The 21,658-nt window shown below is 38.7% G+C and overlaps 3 protein-coding genes across 6 annotated transcripts; 2 read left to right on the top strand and 1 right to left on the bottom strand.

Annotated features, from left to right (window-relative positions):
- Positions 1-234: 234 nt before the first annotated feature.
- Positions 235-4,341, top strand: LOC117164911 (uncharacterized). 2 transcript variants are annotated; one of them, XM_076620817.1, is made up of 8 exons: positions 235-549; positions 736-1,133; positions 1,199-1,619; positions 2,330-2,521; positions 3,253-3,395; positions 3,462-3,626; positions 3,695-3,855; positions 3,923-4,341. In XM_076620817.1, exons 2-7 carry the CDS (start codon positions 751-753, stop codon positions 3,843-3,845), a joined length of 1,455 nt encoding a protein of 484 aa, XP_076476932.1. In that variant the 5' UTR covers positions 235-549; positions 736-750; the 3' UTR covers positions 3,846-3,855; positions 3,923-4,341. The 2 variants fall into 2 exon arrangements, with proteins under 2 accessions (XP_076476932.1, XP_033204255.1); XM_033348364.2 differs by lacking the exons at positions 235-549; positions 2,330-2,521 and having other exon boundaries at positions 556-1,133.
- LOC117164905 (apoptosis-resistant E3 ubiquitin protein ligase 1) lies at positions 4,340-20,701 on the bottom strand. 3 transcript variants are annotated; one of them, XM_033348350.2, is made up of 16 exons: positions 20,553-20,701; positions 20,179-20,372; positions 9,535-9,691; positions 9,202-9,407; positions 8,896-9,095; positions 8,514-8,751; positions 8,265-8,434; positions 8,007-8,187; positions 7,720-7,931; positions 7,371-7,637; positions 7,227-7,302; positions 6,869-7,158; positions 6,666-6,791; positions 6,411-6,599; positions 6,073-6,335; positions 4,340-6,001 (listed from the first exon to the last, which is right to left on the bottom strand). In XM_033348350.2, the coding sequence occupies exons 2-16, from the start codon at positions 20,354-20,356 to the stop codon at positions 5,899-5,901; spliced, it is 2,856 nt and encodes a 951-aa protein (XP_033204241.1). In that variant the 5' UTR covers positions 20,357-20,372; positions 20,553-20,701; the 3' UTR covers positions 4,340-5,898. The 3 variants fall into 3 exon arrangements, with proteins under 3 accessions (XP_033204241.1, XP_033204242.1, XP_076476931.1); XM_033348351.2 differs by lacking the exons at positions 20,179-20,372; positions 20,553-20,701 and adding exons at positions 11,808-12,012; positions 17,036-17,833; XM_076620816.1 differs by lacking the exons at positions 20,179-20,372; positions 20,553-20,701 and adding an exon at positions 17,036-17,211.
- On the top strand, positions 9,933-11,656 carry LOC117164920 (uncharacterized). The gene is made up of 3 exons (XM_033348379.2): positions 9,933-10,081; positions 10,273-10,748; positions 11,232-11,656. The coding sequence occupies exons 1-3, from the start codon at positions 9,991-9,993 to the stop codon at positions 11,553-11,555; spliced, it is 891 nt and encodes a 296-aa protein (XP_033204270.1). The 5' UTR covers positions 9,933-9,990; the 3' UTR covers positions 11,556-11,656.
- Positions 20,702-21,658: the final 957 nt, after the last annotated feature.

Here is a 21,658-nt window from a genome sequence, read left to right as displayed (position 1 = left end):
GTGCCCAATGACTCATGCAGACACGTCACATAATTCTACTTTATCATGTGAAATTGTAGAGCGTTAGGTAATGAATTTATTTGAAGTTATATAAAATATTAGTTATTTGAGCTATTGAAAAATGTAATAATTATTACGAACAAGTATCGTATCGCGTTTTACAATGTCGTTTATATTCTAAAAATCATGATTTTTCTTCGATCCTAATTGGTATCGTTTAAGATTATTTTTACAAATTATTTATTAAATCGTAGTACTATGTTAATTTAAGCTTTTACCACTTTTTGCGAATAAAGTGAGTTGTTTATAGTTTGCAATTATATTGTAAATCAGATCTATACATTACATAAGTCTTAATCGCTCCTTACATTCGTCGTCTTAGGTGTACTCGATTATGCAATCCTACGAAGTACTATATCCAAGGTATGAAATTGTGTGACAATTTATATACTGTGAAACACAAAATTAAAGAAAAATTGTTAATATATAAAATTGAAAATTATAAAAATATAAAATTGAAGAGGAAAGCATATTATTTTGGGGAGAATTGTAAGAAAAACAATCTTTTACTTTATCAAAAATATTACATATATATGTATGTAAACGTGTTACACATACATAGATATATGTACACATATACGCATTGCTATCGAGAGCGATGATGCTTTTCTGTCGCATTACTCTCGTTTATTACGTCTCCATGACAAGTATAAACAGCGTTGATAGTTTTTGTAGAGAGTTTATTCGTGAATGAGGAAAGTGATGCCAGAAATTGCGATCACTCCGAAAAGCTTATCTTCCCTGAGTGCTTCAACGAGTTCCAGGGAAGAGTCAAACCAATTTTTTACTAAGAAAAGGCTGACAAGATGCACGCAACATAAATTTCTAACGTACTCGCAACTTCCTGTAAGATGTCAGAGACCCAGTCGGTACTATCGTCCTCCGAGGACATTTTTCAGATTGGCTAGCTTTGCAACTATTAATCGAACAACTGCAATTAACACGACGAAAAGTTGTCCGGATAATTCAACATGCTCGATATTCCATGCTGTTGATACCTCACACTGCAAAAAGAGTTTATCCATGATCGATTTTTCATCTTTAATAATGGAGGCTGAAAATAGCGATCTTAGGTAAAGTTTATAGAGAATTTATAACGATTTAAACGTAATCGAATAATAATTGTTTTGTACTTTAGATCAGACAGTAGATCAGACAGTAGCTTCATAGAAAAGCTTGAAGAAAATGATAAAATTAAGGACACCATTAGCAACGAAATGGGAATCAGCGTTGGTATCAGGAAGTGGATGGACGGGTTCACGACTTCAAAATCGGAGGAAGCGTGTTGTCAGTTCTTTCAAAACCCAAAGAAAGCAGCGAATTTGGTGTGTCATGTACTTATGTTAAATGCTTGGAGACGTAGACGCAGCGAAGTTCAATATCTACATGGCACGATCGACGACTTGAGCCAACAGATCGAACACCTGCATCTACAAATCGTTGTTCTGCGTCGATTGCTCGACACGGAGAATATCCGTGTCAGTAAACTGACCAGCAACGTTCATCGTGCCAAGATCCAATTTGACGAAACGTCGAAGGAAAAGAATACGTTGAAATTGGTAATCTTTATAGCATTTATTTAAAGATAAGATTCAATAATTATGTTTTACTTAATTAATTAAAGAATAGAGGGAAAAGGAAATACATATTCTCGTATTCCTAACATAAAGCAGTAATGTCGTGCGCGGGTGAGGAATAAGAGCTATACATGCTCAACATCTTGTGGACGATGAACATGAGAGTTCAATGACGTGTATCTAACTAGAGGGATGACGCTAGCATAAGAGCTCGCGACACGAGTTTTGGCACAGGCAATAATATAGTTACCAAGACGTTGGCATTTTTGGCCTTCGATACTCAAGAATATCTTCTAAATAAGTTTAATAGCTGCACTTGTTATGCATTTCTCTGTTAACAAAATCTTTCTACTTTTTATCTTCTCGAAACCTGAGTATATTCTTGAAAAACGATATGGCTAACTATTCTAAAGACTTTTTATAATGGTTGCATATTTATACATAAACGAGAACTTATTTTATCAGATGTAATGGCAATGTGCGTTGTAGCGAGCCATTAATTACTATATGTACACTATACAGGCAAGCGAGAAGTTGGCATCGGTCCAGCAGCTAATTGTGAAGCGAAAGAAGAAACTGTATCGCGGCGACACAAACATAGATGAAACTGGTTCTAGATACTTTCGGGGATTTACGAAGATCAACTTAGCACCGAACCTGCTTTTACGAACTAGGTTACCGTTCTTTTGCAGGAAAAAGTAAAAATGGAAAACGAGATTAAGCGTTTGACCGAGCTTTGCGAGGAGAGGCTAGTCGCAGCGGAAAATGTACAAAACGAGCTACTCACCGCACAAAATCACCTTCATGCGCTCGACATGCAGATGTCGAAGGATCGAGAAAAACTGTTGAAGTTACGGGAAGATAAAAGAATACTTCTGGAAAAGGCTAGATTTCTAAACAGTTTTCTGTTATAGTCTATAGGCAAGATTTAATAATAAAGAGTAGCGTTTGCCGCGAGCTTGCATACCATACCACTGTAAAAATTGATTTCGCTCGATGACTCATTGTTACGTTCGCGGGAGAGGAGTCCGCAAAGAGGGTGAAGTCTCGGTTCAATGCGGATTTTTACTCTTTTCTATGAACGAATGAGTCATCCGTTCACCCTTTCAAACTCAGAGAACGAACATTTAAAACTGTTACAGGATTAATTATCTACAATTTTTAAGAAAGTTCGCGTATCTTGAAAACTTCTTATTTTTTCCTACAAGAATTAAACTCTGAAAAAAATCTTTTCTTTGTTTCGTTTGCGTGAAAGTATTTTAATATGTATAGATCAAGGGCGCTAATAAGAAACTGATGTACTTGTTAGATAGGTCAACGCACGAAAGGATATATGTACTTCGTCGTTGAGTCATACCTTTTCTGCTTCATTGGTGACTCAATATCGCGTAATACTCCTTTCGTACTAAGAAAAGGGATCGATATTACTTGACCTAATAATTCCCACTCGGCTTGCGATCGAAATAAAAATTCGTGACATTGTTGTTTTATGTAAAATAGCTATGTTTCGTGTTTTATCTTGATAGTTTCATAACAGAAAATGCTTACTTACCGATTGATTTCTATAGCGTTTGTTTGTTGAATATATGTTAGAAAAATATAATGATTCTTTTAGGTGACGGCCAGCGAAACGTTAGCAACGGAACGAGGAATGAGAGCAGACAAAGCTGAATCATGCATGGAGGATTTACAATTGAAACTCGCTACGCAGACTGCTCTGGTTGAATCTTCGCAGGAACAGATAGAACGATATTCAAAGTAAATTCAGTGGATGTGAGCCTCGTTAATTTGCACGTTATTTTAATATAAATTCTGCGTCTGTAGAGAGTTAAAAGTTAAAGAAGATGAGAAAATCAAGTTGTTAAAACGTTTAAAATCAAGCGAAGATATGGGGAGAAATTTAAGCTTGCGAACAATTTCTTTGGAAGCTCAACTAGTTGATGGAGGGGTAGCCCTGGAACACATGCAGGAAGCATACAATTCACAATTGTAAATATTTTTACTGATTGCTCATGAGCGGAAAACACTAGCTTTAAATTGATCTGTGATTATTTTAGAACGGAACTGCGTGAATTGAAAGAACGTTTAATGCGCCAATCCCAAGAAGGGGGTTGGAGTAGTAGAATGTTGCAAATAGCTGGTAGTGTTGTACGAGCGCCGAGGGTTATACTACGAACTTTATTATCGGGTCCAGTGTTAGCTTCTTAAAGATAGCTTGGTAAGTCAGTCATCAACTTACCTGCTAATTACAAGAATGTAACGATTGTTTGTTATTGAAATTTTAGTTGCTCTTGCTCACGCGTGATTGCGCCATGTTTCGAGTTTCATGTTGGAACGAAGAGTTTAAAAAGAGGAATTTCGAGGATGATGATGATGATTGTTTGATAAGGGAATGGAGAAAGGGAAGATTTTATGTTTGAGTTGAGGGAGAAGAGTTATGTGGTCGCGAGGAAATCAAAGGGACAGAGAATAGCGTCAAACTGATAGTAAATTCTCGGATATTTTAATTACCAAAATTATTTTTTTTTATTTATATATTTTTTTTACTCTCTATACTTTCTGATGTTACGGACTTTATATACATACGTAAGCATTTAAAATCAAAACGGGACGTAACACTTTAAAATATTTAACGATTCTATGTACAATATTGGAAACTATCCTACTAAGTTAAGGATGGACAAATAAATCTAGATATCATGTAGTTTTTTTTATCTATATTTTACACCTTTTTTTCATGTAACATGATAAAGCGATAAAAATGAAATACCGTCAGAATCGCTCAGTTTGTTATGGAAAAGTGATTTCTTGTTATGAAACATCAACAAATACATTTGATAACTGATAAACATGCATATAAATGTATGCACAGCATATAATCGTAATTCATCATATTTTACATAACATTTATATATACCATTTTAACGTAGACGAAATAAATGTACATAGTAGAGCGATGCTAACGGTATATTATTTTTTTCAAAAAACACATTACAATAGATCGTAAAATCTAAATAACCACGTACGAGTGACACAAATACGACGTGTCTGATCACATATCTCATTATTGCGTACATAAGTACAAGATAAAATTGATCTTCGTTTTGTTCGATAACAATATCGTTTCTGCGGTATACTTCTTTTAGGCTTCAGCCAGCACAGTATAGATCCTTTCTCATTTGAGGTTTTCGTACACGGTAAGCGAAGACACGGCAAAAATTTCAGTGGAAGATTCGTTCTTGTTATCACAAAATCACTTTATATTTGAGTACGTTGTGTTAGGTGTAATTTTATGTAATCTTCTCGCTAGTCGATCTAAAACATTTTTTTTATTGCATATATTAATTGCGACAACAAATAACGATGTCCTACAATTTTGAGACTGGATTCGGTCGTACTCGTCGATTTACCACCTTAAAATACCTTTTAATGCGATATGAAAACGAAGAAAAGCTCAGTATGTTTATTTGCAATTGAAGACATTTCATGTAAGCTATATGCTATAGTTAACAAAATTACAGACGATATTGCATCTACAAAGAAATCTAAAGATTACTCACTGATTTTGGTTGCAAATAGTAGGTAAGAACTTAACTTACTTCTATAAGTAATAACTTACGAAATTCATTCATCGAAACATTGTTTCCTTATTTATTTCGTGTGCTTAGTGCGATATTCGAAGTAAAAAAGAAGAGAAAAATACTGATTAGGTGAATAGTTTAATAAACCTGACAACGACCTTCTCAAGCTTTACAATGCACATGCTAACTTTGACTAATTCGGTAACTATAAAAGAATGTTTTATTGCGTATCGATTAAATTGTGGAATTAAATATATCAAATCTGATGGCTTGAGGAACGTGTACGTACCTATTTTTATGAGTAATAAAATTTACAATATTTTAAACTACAACAAATCTTGATACAATAAATTGAGCAAGATGTTCCTGTAAGATTGCTCTTTGCATCATCTCTTTATAAAAACGTTACCACAAGCCAGTAAGAATATTAATATCGTCGTTTATGTTTGGAAAATATATCTGATTGTTCTTGATAGTCACTTGATAGAACACAAAAAGAATATGTTCAAAAATCCTATCCCTCTGTTTACGTATCAAAATGTGTAGTAAATGTAATTTTTTTTAATCTTGTAAAAAAAGCAGACATTTTAAAGTAAAACTATGTTAATAATACGAAAAATAAGAAGTTAAATAAATAGCACAATCATATAAGACTAGAACTTAATTGACACTTAGTCAGTTTAAATCATGCCAAAACCTTCAGTACCTTCACTAATCGCTAATAATAAAGCTCGTTCAAAGTGATCGTAACATTCGTAACCCGGTAAGCAGAGCTGATTGAAGCTGTAACAATATTTAAATAATTATTACGCTTTGAAAGCTACTACCCTCAGTCAGAATACTGAGTTACGTACCAAGTATGTGCTGTAGGTAAGTTAGCAAAAGTTGGTGCTGCTGTAATTTGAAATCGTGGACTCAGTTGTTGAAATCCACCGGGTGGTAATTGCGAACAACCTGTAGTAAATTGTAATAATCGGGCCATCTCTTCCTGTGTAAAGTTGCTAACTGCAGTCCAAAACCAATCAAGAACTCGAAGAAATTCTGAAGAACTCCCATTAGCTATATGGTGCGCACGTAGATCTGCCACGCTGTACTCACCAGTTCCACATAACAATAACTGTAATAAATATAGATATAATGAAAATATTGATTGGAGAATATTTAAGGATAAGAAAAAAATATATTTACATACTTCGAGTTCGTTCTCGTCAAAAATTCCCAAAAGGTTATCGGGAATGAGTTCGTTCAAACCCCTTAGAAAATGTTCCACTTCGTTCCGTATGGAACTAGCAAGTCTATGTTGGGCGAGTGCGTCCAAATAACGCAGTTTAGTTCCATTCGTTACACGAATTTTACCACCTCCAGGTATTAACTCAGCTACCTATAATAAATATATTTGGCGTAAACGATACAAGTAACTATAATATAAAATACGTTATGACCTTACTTTTAATAATTGACCATCTTTATCATATTCTTCTTCGACAAAATAAAGTTCCATTTCCTCAACATCATTTTCAAGAATATATTTTATCTTGCTGAGATATAAGTCTGGATCATCTTGCTCGAAATACTATACAGAAGATAAAAGCATAAATAGATTAGTACAGTTCTATTTTGATACAACACATTAATAATAAGTAATTCTACCTTATAATGTACACTGAGGCCTATGATTTGTGCAAGAAATGATCTTGTGAATCTTGCACGTACTAACTGCCGATAGGAACCGCCAAGAGCGGATTCATATAGGCATTTGCCCACGATTCGTCCTGCAAATTCGTAATGTTTTAACTTGAGATGTGAAGGCCGTTTACTGTTAGGATGAACTAGTGCCTGTTGTGATTCTCCGAAGGATGCAAATAAACCATTTCCTGAATCGAATAGTGCCGCACAAATTAATTCAAACCATTCTCTTCGGACACCACCCCAATCAACCCCTGGAACAAAATACTAAATATTACCTTTTTCCAAATGAATACAATATATTTTTCTAGATAAAACATACCTTGTTCGCCTTGGAAATTGATTTCAAAATTTCTACACCAGTCATTCACAGAAAATCCTTTGGTAGCTTTCATGGACTTAAAGGAAAAACTCATGCTAAATTTGAGCAGAATACAGATAATATTAATTAATAATTGACACTTACCGATTCTAGCAATTTATCTCGTTGAACTTTCATCGAAAGCTTCTCGTGATAATGTTTTTGATGATGTTTCCGAACTTCGTGGTAAAAGAAATCTTGTTTATCAGCAAAAGTTTCACTTCCTCCAATGTTCTTCAACAGAAACAACGTGAATGTAGCGGCTATTATATCTCTATATAGAGAAATTAATTCAACGGGTGGCTGACATCCATCATCGATAGAAAAAGAATCGTAACCTTCGTATTGATTATTCGAACAATCAAAATGGAACTGAAAAATATAGTTTTAAATTATTGCACGCGTTCAATTTACAAAAAAATCGATGTTCCCGCAATTAGACAAATTCACTTACTTTAGTCGATGGACAAAGCCTGAATGTAACAAGCCTTTTCGGGATAATCCTTAGTAAGTATTCTTTAATAGTAAGTTGCTTAGGCGAAATGAAACAGACAACTTTTTTTGGTTTTGAGAATTTCTCGCCTTGCATGCCCAACAATTTAGCGGCATAGCAAATATTGGGGTCCTTCGAAGCCACGTTATTGTGTACCATTCTAGCAACTTCACCTGCGCTAACGAATATAAATTCTATAAAAATATAACTTCACTAACAGTATAATATTAAAAAAGTATCTTTCGTACTCTCGAGTACAATGATGTCGAAATCGCCATTGTGTAGTTGTAGTCCGCCTAAACTGACTGTTGCATGATAACAGCTACCCTTTGGAAAACTGACTTTTAAGCGAATCCTTTGATTCGGAGAGTCGTATTCAAGTTGTACACTACAATCCGCAATAGCCGATTTATCTACTGAATTACCAATCTGTAATTAAAAAAATAGCAAATAAAGTCAATCGCAATAACGTAAGTATCGCTCGATTATAATGGCATCCCACTTACCTGAGAAATGTTAACTTGGTAACCTTCCGTGGGTTTATCACCGGGTCCAAATATGCACAGATTATCATATTCGTCTCGAGGTTCTATTGTCATAGAGTGTGCAACTCCCGCTGTACAAACGACTGTCGAACTTTGTCGTACAAAGATTGTCTTATTTGGATCTGGAGGACCTAAAGGATTAAGTGTGATTTTATAATTGTTTATAGTCCTACTTCTGTACCGTTTAATACGTTTATCATGCGAACATACCGGGAAGAAAATTTTTAAGAAACGGGCTGCCGTGAACGTGACACGGTCCAATAAGTACGGCTATCCGATATTGTCCAGCATGGCGAACAGTAAACTTCACAACTGCAGTATTAGCAGCTAAGGGGTCGGTACCCCCCAACTCTATAAGGGTAGCTATCCTGCGTGTACCTTCTGTGACTTCAACGATCAGATTGTCTTTGTCACAAATAGGATAAGGTTGACCGTTGCGTTGATAAAACTATAAAGTACAGTTTGAAAGAGAAATGCCATCGTTTCAACAGGAACAATAAAATAACCAAATAATAGTAATAAGAAAGTAACTTCTACCCTGTGCCGTTTGTCACTTTTTCTAAATACGCATTTAGAAAGTTCTATTAGGTACCTTCACTATAAATGTCATAGTTCCTCCTACGAGCTGTGGCTCATCCCATGCAAAGTGAACTCGGCAATTGCTCGGTAATAAATATTTTCCAGTCACATATTGCAGCAAGGAGTGCTTTGCCTCCGGTGCTAGAGCTGGTTGTGTCATAGCAGCCAAGGTCACTAACCCTGCTACTGACACAGAAACTACCAACATTCCACCTGTTAAATATAAAAGAAAGAAAGTTATGCCTCGAGCTTCTCCTCCAGCACGTTCCTGTGTTATGCAATCGAACGAAATTTGCGGAAAATAACAAAGAAATTGTACCCCATGTCCAAGCGTCCTGATGTTGACTATTCTTCACTACGGCGCTCCATAGATCAGCCTTGAGGGTTTCTAAATCTTCCTTTGAAGTAGGCAGCGTCTGTCTGGCCTGGATCCATCGCGGTAGATCCTTGCCAAGGGCTGCCCGTGCAGCATTATCCTCCACCCAATATACATCCTCTAGGGACATCACTTCCATCTGCATTAGCCTGACGAAAGGAAAACAGATTTATTTTGACTTTTTGCTCGAGGAAAATTGCAATGCAACTAACAGTTCTGATTATTTCTGAGGGAAACCATGGAACCATTAAAGCTCCTGGTTAAAATTCTGCTCACTTCTGGTAATGGCTATGCAAGCCATGGTCTGTCAACCACTGGCGTAAAACGAGCCTTTGTTGCAGTAAACGTGCGGCGCGTTGTAATCGTTCTTCGTCTTGCGCCGGCAGTTCTGGTAACGCGTACACCTCGCCACAGCTCGCAAGGGATGAAATGCCTGTAACATTCGAAAAGCTTTTCTTTCTCCTTTGACACCGACGTTTCGCAAAAAGGGGAAAAAAGGAACTCATTACATCTAATTAATTCGGAGAACACGCTATCAGACGAGAACAAAGATAGCTTTTCTAATTAGAGACTCATAGGAATTTAGCGATAGTACCCGGTATCTATCGTAGAGAAGGACAGGAAACAAAACCTGATAATTCGAGACTGGACGACGAGTCGATTCCTTCGCCTGTCCGTTCTCAGTACGTCGTTGTCAGTCGTAAAACCACCGAATTGTGTAAGCCACTTAAAATGCGCTGTACGTCGTTCTCCGTTATTCTACTGTGCATTCTCAAGTGTGGGTTTGTGCTTGCGATATGCACTGTGAGCAAGCACGAAGGAGGTGAGACAAAATCTTTCGCTATAATTAGGTTCGATTTTCGATTGTCCCGATGGTGAATCGGGGAAACAAGTAAACGGCACACGAGTAAATTTCTATCTTCCTCGCCGATGCAATTTCTATTCGAGGAAAAGATAGAGAAACAAAAATCTCTTGATATCGATAAATTGTTAAATGTATATTTCGTTACGCAGGATCAGCCCATCGTTTGCAATGCTTTAACGTTACTCTGCAAACGATTTTGGAACAAACGACGAACGTATCCTCTCTATTGGTCTTTGACTCAAATTTCCGATACATCACAGAACGAGCTTTTATCAAATACGCCAAACATTTGCTGTTCTTGAACATCTACAATTGTCACGTATACGACATTCACGCTGATGCGTTCGACAGCCTAGCTAGTTTGAGGAAACTCAGTCTACCTAGCAATAATATCACAGAAGTGAAAGAGGCGTGGTTTAAGGATCTGGTATACTTGGAACAATTAGACCTGTCGTTCAATCGAATCGAGAAAATCGCGCCAGCAATCTTTAGCAGAATACCATTACTCAAACGATTCGATATCAGAGAGAATCGCATAACTTGCTTGGATCCTTCAGCATTTCCGGGTGGTATCGACAAAATTTATTTCCACGGAAACCCCCTGGCTCTCTCATGTCGAGGAGAGGTAAGACGCGCCATTGAAGTAGCTCGCGTTTAACCGTTTGAGTCTCAGGTGTCTTTGAAAAAACAGGGTCTAAAAATCCACGAACAGCGCGATAGCGCTTGTCTTGTCCGATTGCGAAGAGAAACAAGCGGCGCAACAGCGCTCGTCATATTTGTTATTTTATGAAATAAATCTATATTATTATATATGCGTACTATTAGTTTATAAATATTGCAAGTTCGATAAAAATTTTTGTTCAAAAAAATATTTGTTCAATAAAAATTATTGAGAAGATAACAATGAAATACAAAATACCGTCAATCGTCCATAGCGTTCAAATGTACTGGCACTTTTCAACACAAAATCTAAACAGTGCGATCGCGCTGCTTGAGACTCAAACGGTTCAGAAATTTAAGAATTTCATTCGTTATTCAGCGGTTACAGACTGCAGTGTCGTGAACTGAATGTTGCGATTCGGTTTATGTATCGATTTGGAAATTACAGCTAACTCTGTGGATGCGGGATCACGGGGTGAACTACAAGACCGAACAGAGTAAGAAGGAAGAGTGGTTGGATAAGCTTCTTTGGCTCTGCGCCATGGACGATGCGAGCGTGGTCAAATCAGAAGACTCGATGAAAGAATGCGTTATCCTAAATTTATTCAATCAGCTTCGTACAGGTCTGAGTACCGCGCAATCGTATCCCTTGCCCGTGGACTGTCCTGTTGAGAGCAATTTTTTGATGGCCTGTTTAGACACGGGGGCCACTAATGGAAAAGTAATCAAGAATTTGCTCCTCTATATCCATAAAACCATGTCATATCGTTAAAGAGAAATTGCACGATTGTATAACCGATCAAGTTAAATTGTAATGTCTCGTGTTAAGAGCTTGTTTACGAATAAAAATCGATGATAGTTAAAAAATAAGAATTGTGCAACGTTAAAAAGTTTCGATGTTAACACAAAGAGAAACGTATCGGTCAACTCGAGCCTTCGTTCGTACGGAAGGAATACTAATTTCGTGGCGATTAACCAGAAAGTGCGGAATTAAAGGTGATTTTCGACGAGAGGTTTTACTTACCGGAAGATGCGCTACCGCTGGGTCGTAGCGACATGCCGATGGACGATATCTCATCGGCAAAGAAATCTTTGTCGCGTTGTCCATCTCGGCAGCCTCGATTTTTGTCCGGCATAATTCCTCCACGGTGTTCCTGGCTCGTCGACTTTTACCGACTACGAAGCATTCTTTTGTTCACCGTCGCATCGCTCGCTCGTCACGAGGTCATCTTCTCGAAACATTATTATACCAGCGTTTTATCATCATAACCTTACTCGATTTCACGATGGAAATTTTAATAATTCGCGAAAGTTGCGCGATTCGAGATCTATTTGAAAGGAGATATCTAGTCCTGTCTCTCGTGTAAAGCGCGCAATAAATCTATACCGATGCATTATGGCACGAACAATGAAACGCTCTGTCTTTTGTTTCCGATTCATCACTGGAGCGTACAATGTGATTGAATGATGAACAGTCACTAACAATTGCGCGGCATGTGACGGTTTTGTCAAGCAGAGGATTAAAATTTCGTCGAGTATACAAGCGCGTAGCTGTATTTTTACAACTAAAGTCATTGCACGTAGAAAGACAGGAATAATAGGGCGTTTGTAGCAAGAGATGAACGTTGGAAACGCATCAATCGCTTTACGCGCTAACGATACGCAATTAGTTTCAATTACTAGTCGGGTGAAAGCTAACAGGGATGTTTCGTGAAAGGTAGAGAACACAAAGAGGAAAAATAACAGAATGTGGGAATATTTGCTTGCCAAGACGCAATGGAATGATAAGGGAGAGCTCGCTGTGCTTCCGCGGCCTACGCTCTCCAGCGTATGGTAGTCATAAATACTTAAAAGGGGACACGATAATTCGGCTTAGCACCGCTTCCCTGTTAACTCCGACGGACCAACTTTGGGAGGATTTCGTCTCGCCAAGTTTAAGGATTAAGCTTATCCGGTCGTGTGAGGAACAAACGAAACAGCAAGGAGGAGGAAGAGCAAAACTCCGCGAGATATTTCGATGTAGAGTGTACACTTTTGTCGGTGTTGACCCAGATCTGGCCAACTCGATTCGGATAAAGAGATTGATAGCAATTTCCGGGAATTTTTCGGTGTCTCTCTGTGCTTTTAGACCAGTCGATTAACGATGCCAATTAAACGATGCCGGATCGATAGGTCAGCAGCAGTCGCAATTTAATCAACGACAACGAAACGTTACTATGAATTAAACGGTCCCGAAACCGGGTCAAGAGTCCATTCGAGGTCAAACCGGGGTTATCGTACCCGTGTTTTCCGCGCTCATCTCGTTTCTCTTGCACAATTTATCGGCCAACGTGCACCTCGGCAATTGCCACCGATAAAAAACGATACGAAAGGACGAAACGTACGACTGCAGTTCAAGGTATAATCGTTATTTGCGATTGTGAAATAAATCGGTCAAAATGGTACGCGACTATCCATTTCTTACGTCTGTTTCTTTCTTCGTTCGTTCGATGTTCGCTCTCTTCGATCTTCGAGTCTCGTCGAATCGAATCGGATCACGATCTTTGTCCGGAATACAGCTGGTTGTTCGGCGTGCAACGATTGAACAGCCGATAACACCGGGCTTCGAGATCACATCGGTTATCGGAGAATGAGCAACAAAGACGCGTCAATCTCCGTGTTCGATACAAATGAAACTGTGACAGTCGTCAAGATTCGAAACGCGATGTTTTCATCGGTTCTCTCCTCATTTTCTCTTTCGAACAAAGAGAAAGAAAGAAAAAAGAAGAGAAAGAAACTTACAGACCGTTTCATCCGCAGAGTGTTATAGGACTTGGAGGGATAAGTGTTCCATTAGCGAGTCCATCAAAGCCCTGGAGCAGTAACATTTTAAAAGGTAAAAGAAGGATGTGGTACTTTGGACGTTTTTCACATCTTTACGTCTTCCTTTTATTTTCTTCTTTTCCGTCTTTTTTCGTGGCTTGTGGTCGAGGCGGGATATACACGCGGCAGAATAAAAAGAAAAGAATGCAACGCGATACAATGAAAGAATCAACCGCGTAGCACCCGGCAAGCTCGCATCGACTCTTGACCTTTTCGAACGGATATCCTTCACTGGCATTACTTCGTGCTAACGATCCTTTCGGTACTAAGAGGGGTGGCAGCAGGGGAGGATTGAAGTAAAAGGTGGTGGTGGTGGGCAGGGAAAACCAGGGCATATGTATGTCATATATTCTCATGATTATGCACGAGAGGGTTGCCGGTATTATGAAGGTAGGACAGATCGATTCCAACATTTGTTATTTTACACTAACCGCGGGCACGATATAGACGGTCCTCTGGAATTATAATATTTTGTTTCCATCTGCTTAATTTACGAGTTTCTCCTCCTCCTGTTTCAGCGATACGCGATACCCTGGGAATATCCGAGCACTAGGGGCACCGAACGAACTTGGTGACACAGTTTCACCACCATGGCGTGTATATAGCTTGGTTTGGTACCGCGTTAATAGAATTCCTACACTAGCGTGCGTAACAATAGCGCGATTAGATTCCGCTTGTAATCGCGGTTCTCTTTCCGTTCCCTTTTTCTCAAACGTACGGAACCTGGTCCGGGCAGTAAATTTTGTTGCAAAGAACTTTTTCGCGAACCCACAGGGATTAGCCCTGTACAGAAGTCGAATGAAACGATGCGAAAACGTGAATATTCTGCCGCGAGAACGGACGATTGTTTGCCGGATTAATTACAATCTTGTCGACTACTAGAGGCAGTCGTGCATATACTTGAACATCTTTTTTGCAATGGCACAGTTAATACATTGTTTTCTCCTGTTCGAATAACATTTTCGTTTTCTTATTTATCTATTGCTTTCTATTGCGGGCAAAAATTAGCTACGAAGAATCGATTTTATGATGGAAAAAGTGTATGACTCGCGGGAAATCTTGACGATTCACGGTTGAAATGGATACAGTTAGATCGAAGATGGCACACATACGAGCGTTATTTTCTTTCATCTTTAACGGATTCATTAATCTATTTCGTTCGACTTTCCAAGCGAGATAATCGTGGATTTCATTAGCGCGTTTCCGACGTAAGATTCGTTATTTTGTAAATTAAAAGAAGTAAATAAAAATGTATAGAAAGGAAATCTTCGAGATAAAATAGAGGAAGAATTGGATGATTCGATCGGGCGGTCGCGAGCTGCGATTAAATTATTCGTGTTACGGTAAAACGTAATTGATATCTGGAATTTACTGGGTGGCGCGGCAGACGAAGATAACGTCGTTAAATTCGCGCTAGTTTATTGCACGGTTGATTTGTATTTACATAATCCTCGAAAGCGAGAAGTAATGCTCCTCTCATAGAGTTTTTCCATAAAGTATACTTTGTAATATACACTATGTGCTAATAAAAATATGAATTTTTAATAAAAACGTGTAACTCTTTCCAATCTATGTATTTAAAGAAAAAGAGAAAAACATAAATACGAAAAAAATGTTTGCAGTCGATTTACGCGAGTTTTCATCGATCGTTTATACGTTTCATCAAATCTCCATCTCTAAACCGTATTTCATTTGCGATACTTTGTAGTATGCAATCAAGTAGCAGGATGGTTTCTCATTGTTTAAGTCTTGTATTAGCCCCTCGGGTCGGTTTCCCGCGCTATTTCATCTACTTTTTTCTGTCTCTTCGTACACGCGTGATTATACAGCTAAAAATTTCGACAGACGTTTAAAACGTAAAACACGGCTACGTCGTTGGTTTCTCGATCCTTCGTTTCACATTACGCATTCTGTTCGTTGAATGACAATTAATTTTTAACGTGGTCGATAAAACGTGTCGGGGGTCAACTCGGTCTTCAGAATATTCTTGTCCGGAATTTTTTCCGCGTAGGAACGTTCAAAGGTTAAGGTCAAGCAAGAGAATCGATACTTTTCTCATCGGCCGACGTTCGTTCATGAAACGTAGATACTTACATACAATAACGGCATCGATTTCGCACGATCAATGTCCCTGTCTCGCTACATCGACACGCGTTTCCGCTAATCCTGCCAGCGCGTTGCCATCGATGAAACGCAGACAATTTGTCAATCGACAGGATTCTTTTGTTTTATACGAGCGTGGATTTAACTCGCAGCGAATACGAATTCTCCTATCGTATATTCGCGAAAGAATGATTTATGCTACGGACATCCGAAATTTTCATTCCGTTTCATTACTTTCGAACAATGCGGATGCGGAAAATGGTCCATGATAAATTACTCTGTGGGCAATGAGAAGAATCGCGCGCTGGGAGGTCGTTTCTCGATGTCGGATCTATCGATTCTACCGGATTCTACAATGGATGATCAACGATTTTACTGTTGAAACATTCTTTTTAATATCGCAGCTTCTTTCCCCTACCCGTATAAAGAACTGTGCCACATACGACAAAAAGGAAGGAAACTTATAGGAAAAGTTGAGAATTCAATTTCGCTTACCACTATTTCGTTTGAATCTGAGAAATTCAATGGAAAGTATCGACGTCGACATCGAGCCGATAAAACGCATTACCGGGTAACTTCTTCCTGGCTTTGAGGCTCGTGGGGAAACTAGCGTTCAAAGTGTCGCAATGCAGGACGTGTTTGCTATGCTCTAGGCGATCTGTGACTTTCGAGATGTCTGGGCGGAGTGTCGACGTGGTGTGCAACATGCAGGATTGCAAGTGACGTAAATGGCTTTTGTGATGGATCTTGTCTTGTGATCTTTCGTGGCTTCAAGTAGCAAAATTTTTAAGTGGTTCGTAACACCTACGTGATCAGCCCAGACAGTTTCGAAATTCAAACAGAACCGAGAAAGCATGAATAGCTCCTCTCAAGACGAACCCTCGAACCGTGTTGCTTTCCTCTCGAGAAACTTTGCCAGTATCTTCCAACTTGCCGCGAAATGCAACAACCTTTGCTTTAAGAAATTTACGGTAAGGAAATTTTGCTTGAGATTTTAGTGTGTTTAATGAAGGAGAAATGATTAGTTAACTCGTGAAAGTATAGTATTAGCATCGAATAATACACACATAAACATTTAATAGTGCAAATACAAGTGCAGAATTAATGAGAAATGAGAGCTGATGTTTTTTATTGTGCGAAAATAATTGATTAAGCAACGATTCAAACACTCATACATAACATCGATGCATAGTAACAATCGTGACATAAAATAAAAAGGCGATGAAACGCCGCGATTGTATTCGACCGTGAAACGAATGTTATCGGAGTGATAAGGAGTGCACTTACGGATTCGAATCGACTTTCTGTCTCGTCTTTCTGGCTTGAAGACTGTTTTCCCGCCGGAGGATCGTGGCAACTTCGATCGGGAAATTCGCAACGAAAGATCGCGGTGCCAGCAGAAAGGCGGAAGCGGTATGTGCGGCTGGTTCAGCTTCGGAATACAGTTCTCGAGCGCTAAAAAAACCTACCCCTTCGCAACAGGAGTGTCGTTTTCACACTTGTTTACGATATTAATTACGAACTCGCTACTTGTTGTCTACAAGGTTGAGAAGAGTCGTGGGAGGAGGGTCAAGCGTCACGACGAAGTATGTAGTAGCCTTCGAAAGATATCGAAAGGTGGCCTAGCGGAGGTCTAAGGTGTTGGTTTCATGTACGTCTCGAAGTCGGAGTACACATGGAAGCGCGAATAATAGAGGGAGGACGAAAGAAGGGTGGGGGTAAAGGAACGGCTAAAGTGGCCGGGGAGTGATAAACGCGAGGGTTTCTACGACCGACTCGACGCGTCTACTAAGGATCAAGCGGGCCTGCGTGTCAAAGGCTCGATGATCGCGCGAACATCCGAGGCTCGTTTACGATTTCACCGTTCACAATGGCTCCGTTTGTACGGTGGTTCATACGTCCGCGCCCCTTGGCAACGCGCATAATGCTCACGTCGTTTGCTTCTCGATAAAACGAATCCGCGAAAATTTGCGAAGGGGCTGCAGCGACTTTTGGTGGAGCAAGTATTTCGATACCCGACAAGCAAGAGCGACGCGACTCGGCGATCCGCTCGCTCGGACTCACGCTAGACGACTGCATGCGAGACGATTACGCGGCTAGAGCCACCCTCTGCCACCCATTTGGTACTCCCACCAGGTCCCGACCACGCCACAAGGACCACGTCAAGCAAGCCGATCGTCTTCCCGTGCTTCGCGTCTTTCCGTTCTTGCAGAAGCGCGAGTCGCACGCCGACGACCTTACTCCTACTTTTCCACTGGCATCACCATACCACCCCGTCCCCAAATTATCTCCATTTTATGCGAATCACGATCATCTTTCGATCTCACGATCTCGAATGTTTCGAGGATCTTACTTTTATGAAACATGCATTGAGGGAAAATCGGAAATCAATGAAGGCGATACACGGAAGGAGTTGATTCTATTGTAAGCTTCATCGTATGGTTAGAAGTATAGGATGCAACGACCCGTTGTCTTGAAATTGGACCAATTATGCCGGCTTTATACCTTTAAAAAAAATGCTCATAAAAGCCGAATCGTTCGACTCGAGTTTGTCATTGGACCTAACACTGCATGTCCTGAATTTTTCCGATAATTGCAATCCACTTATCGACCAACCGTAAAGCAGTGCTCTTGTTTGTATTGGACTCCCTCGACAACCAGTTACATTTAACCTCGAACGATCCACGATCGATAAGGAGTCCGAATAGGGTGAAGTAATTATTGGAGGTAGCTACTTGCTGACTGAACGAAATCGTACCTCTATTCTCGACAAGCCAATCTTGCTTTCTGCCGTGTCGACGGAACTTGATATTTAGAGTTCTTTTAAAGGACCTCTCTCATCCTTTCGCGGTAGTTTAAAACGACCGAATCAGCACGTTAATTCATATAAAAGACCATATATAGCTCTTAAATTTGTGTATGTTAAATAATGCAAATTTTACATCGAATCGACGGAAAAATGTCATCGTTCTGCTTGAACCGGTTATTTGGATGGCGGTACAGTTTCGTTTAGGCTGAAGCGCTTGGCTCATCCGTGATATTTATTATTTAAATACACGGGTACTTGGCTATTAGAGTTTCGTAATACCAGTCAGTCAATGTATTAAGTCGTTCGAAAAGTTTCTTTCGTTTTATAAAGAAATAATGGACGCACAACCTTTTCTTTTTTATATTATTTTATCGAATTACGTATGATCCATTTTGTTCTATCAAAATAAAGATCACAACGTTCGACAGAATAGATTTCATGTTTGTATAAAGATGGATCGTTGCAAGAGACGTATCTGTAAAAGAAAGACACTTTTCGGACAACCTAATACTATGCTTCCGAATCAGTAGTAATGTACAGTGATGGACAAGCCGTGAAAAAGTAAAGGTAGCCATGTATACACAGACATTTACTTTCGAAAGGGGCGAGAGGAGGAACAGCATCCCCACCCTGCTGACCCAAGCGCGTAGTGATATTATCGCAGCTGCGAACTTCGTAACTATTTGTTTGTCCCACCAATAGAGGTACAAAAGCCTAGCCTCGAAGGAATGTTCGCGCAAGCGCTTATATCCTTGGCATCAACCTGGGCTACGATGATAAAAGTTTGGATATTAACGTAGATTCATCAGCTTGCATCGCTACAGCTTCCGAATTTGATAAAAAGAACATGGGGAGGAACAGGTTAAGATGAAAGTTGAATTCGAATTTTACACATGCCAATGTTTCATATTGGTCGATATATATAAATATATATATATATTCTTTTTTGTTAATAACATTTTATTTAAGAAACTTTCTCATTCCCCATAATGGACGTTTATGAATCTTTCGGTAGACTACATAGTTGGAAAAGAATATTCCTAATTAATTATTCGTTGACCGTGCGTAACATTAAAGTTTACGTTACTCTCTGAGATGGTAATGGTTCTGAACCATAACGGTTGGTAAACTAATTAATAATGTTTGCACGAGCGAAGGCTCTCTAAGTTCATATTGTCGTACGATTAGTGCACTTCGAAAGACTGATTTAATTTATGAGCAGTCGATAGTATATAGCTGGAGCTTATTCTTGTAAAAGAAATTGACTACATGCCAAACGATGAATTTCGACGAGAATGAACCTACTGTTTCAGGGGAACGTACACATGCGTAGTCGGAATGATCATTCTAGAGATTTGTCAAAGGAATAAACGATGATGTATTATAACTTCATCGATTATAATGTTCGACAATTTTAATTTGATTTCATTTAAACCCATAAGCATATCTTTTAATCCAAGATATTTCTTAAAATTACTTACGTTCTTCATCGTAATGATTGTTTACGAACTAAAAAATGCTTTTGTTTATGAATCATCCAATGAATGTCAGTTATCACGTAATACGTAATATGAAAGTAAGAGAGTAGTGAAACTGGAAAAGTGGTTAATCGAATCCTGACCTTTGTTTTTGAAGAGAGGCCGATACTGTTTCAATCCAATTTCGGCAAGCCATTGGTCTGCTTCGGTGAGATCCCCGTTGTTTCCATTTCCGGTGGCAAGCATCAGAAGTTTGCCAAGGGACAAGACCATAGTAAGAGCCAGGAATACCCCTGATAATACAGTTGACCATCGTGCCATTTCCTGATGAGTGCATCTTTAAATCGAACATTGATATATTATATTGATATTCCGCGTGTACACATACATACATACGTTACAAACATATAGTTGTTAACAGGTAAAGTGTCTGAATTGAGGTTATGTCACTGCGATGTTTGTAAACAAATCTATGCGGAGGAATGTACCTAGCGCTACTTTAAATTAATCGGCTTACCACATTTTCATAGAGCTGATAATCGGTATATGAGACGATTGACAAAACCGTGACTACGTCTAAGTTTTACTGTCTATGAACTTATATAGCTGAGCAGAATGAGAATAACTGTAGATGGAGTGACAGCTGAAGTGGACAACACTATATCCTAGGGACTTCGTGCGCCGGTCTTTCTTTTAATGAACAGCCTGAAAATCAATTTTAAAGTACACTTCCTTAACGTTAGTCAATACACAAGTTCTGAAATACTGATTGTTCAAACAAAAAGAAAAACAGAAATTTCGTTGTGTTCTCACATTGATTAATGCAGGCCAGATGTGACATCATAGACGAATATATATATATATCATTGATTAAGAACAGTACAATACTGAATCGATAACGTTGTGTGTGATACAAAAATGGTAAAGGGGACGATGATTCTCTAAACGTGCGACATAAAAAAATATTGCATATCATGTCTATACTATATCTCGTCTGTGGTCATGTGCATTCTGTACTTAGTCAATGGTATAGGTATCTAACTTACCCATTGTTGGAGATTATGAATAGCAATACTGTGATCTTTGTTGCTTGACGCAAAAGTTGACATACACACTTACATATGTATTTGGTACGTGACATGGCATATATATTTATTTACATATATATGTACATCTATCGGACGATTAGAACTGAAAATGATTTCCAAGTGAAATTTTTTGGCTTTTGGCAGATACGGATTACATCAAACAGAGGGAGAAACATGTTTGATGTATTTGAAAAATATATAAAGTGCGTTGTATTTCACATTCTTAACCAATAATTTCGCATGCGGTAATATTAAACACGGTTATTTGTATATTATTTAGATAAAATACGGAATTCGATGTTATAGATGTGATTAACATACTATAAACTTGTTTGACAAGTATTTCCATAGGAGTCATATATTGTTAAGCGTTCTGCGTGATTAATAGTAATGATTTAATAATCGCTTCTAGTGGAGTATTACATTCCACGCCTTGTTGGAAATTAATTAATGGCGGTGGCAGACAGAAAACAGAGATTACCTACCTAGTGGGCGGGGATTTAAATTAGACGAAAATTATTATTAGAAATAACGT

This window comes from Bombus vancouverensis, chromosome 8 (assembly GCF_051014615.1).
Source record: "Bombus vancouverensis nearcticus chromosome 8, iyBomVanc1_principal, whole genome shotgun sequence".
In the NCBI taxonomy this organism is placed as follows: Eukaryota; Metazoa; Arthropoda; class Insecta; order Hymenoptera; family Apidae; genus Bombus; species Bombus vancouverensis.
Note: the sequence above shows the minus strand (reverse complement) of the source record. Positions and strands in the feature narration are given on the sequence as shown.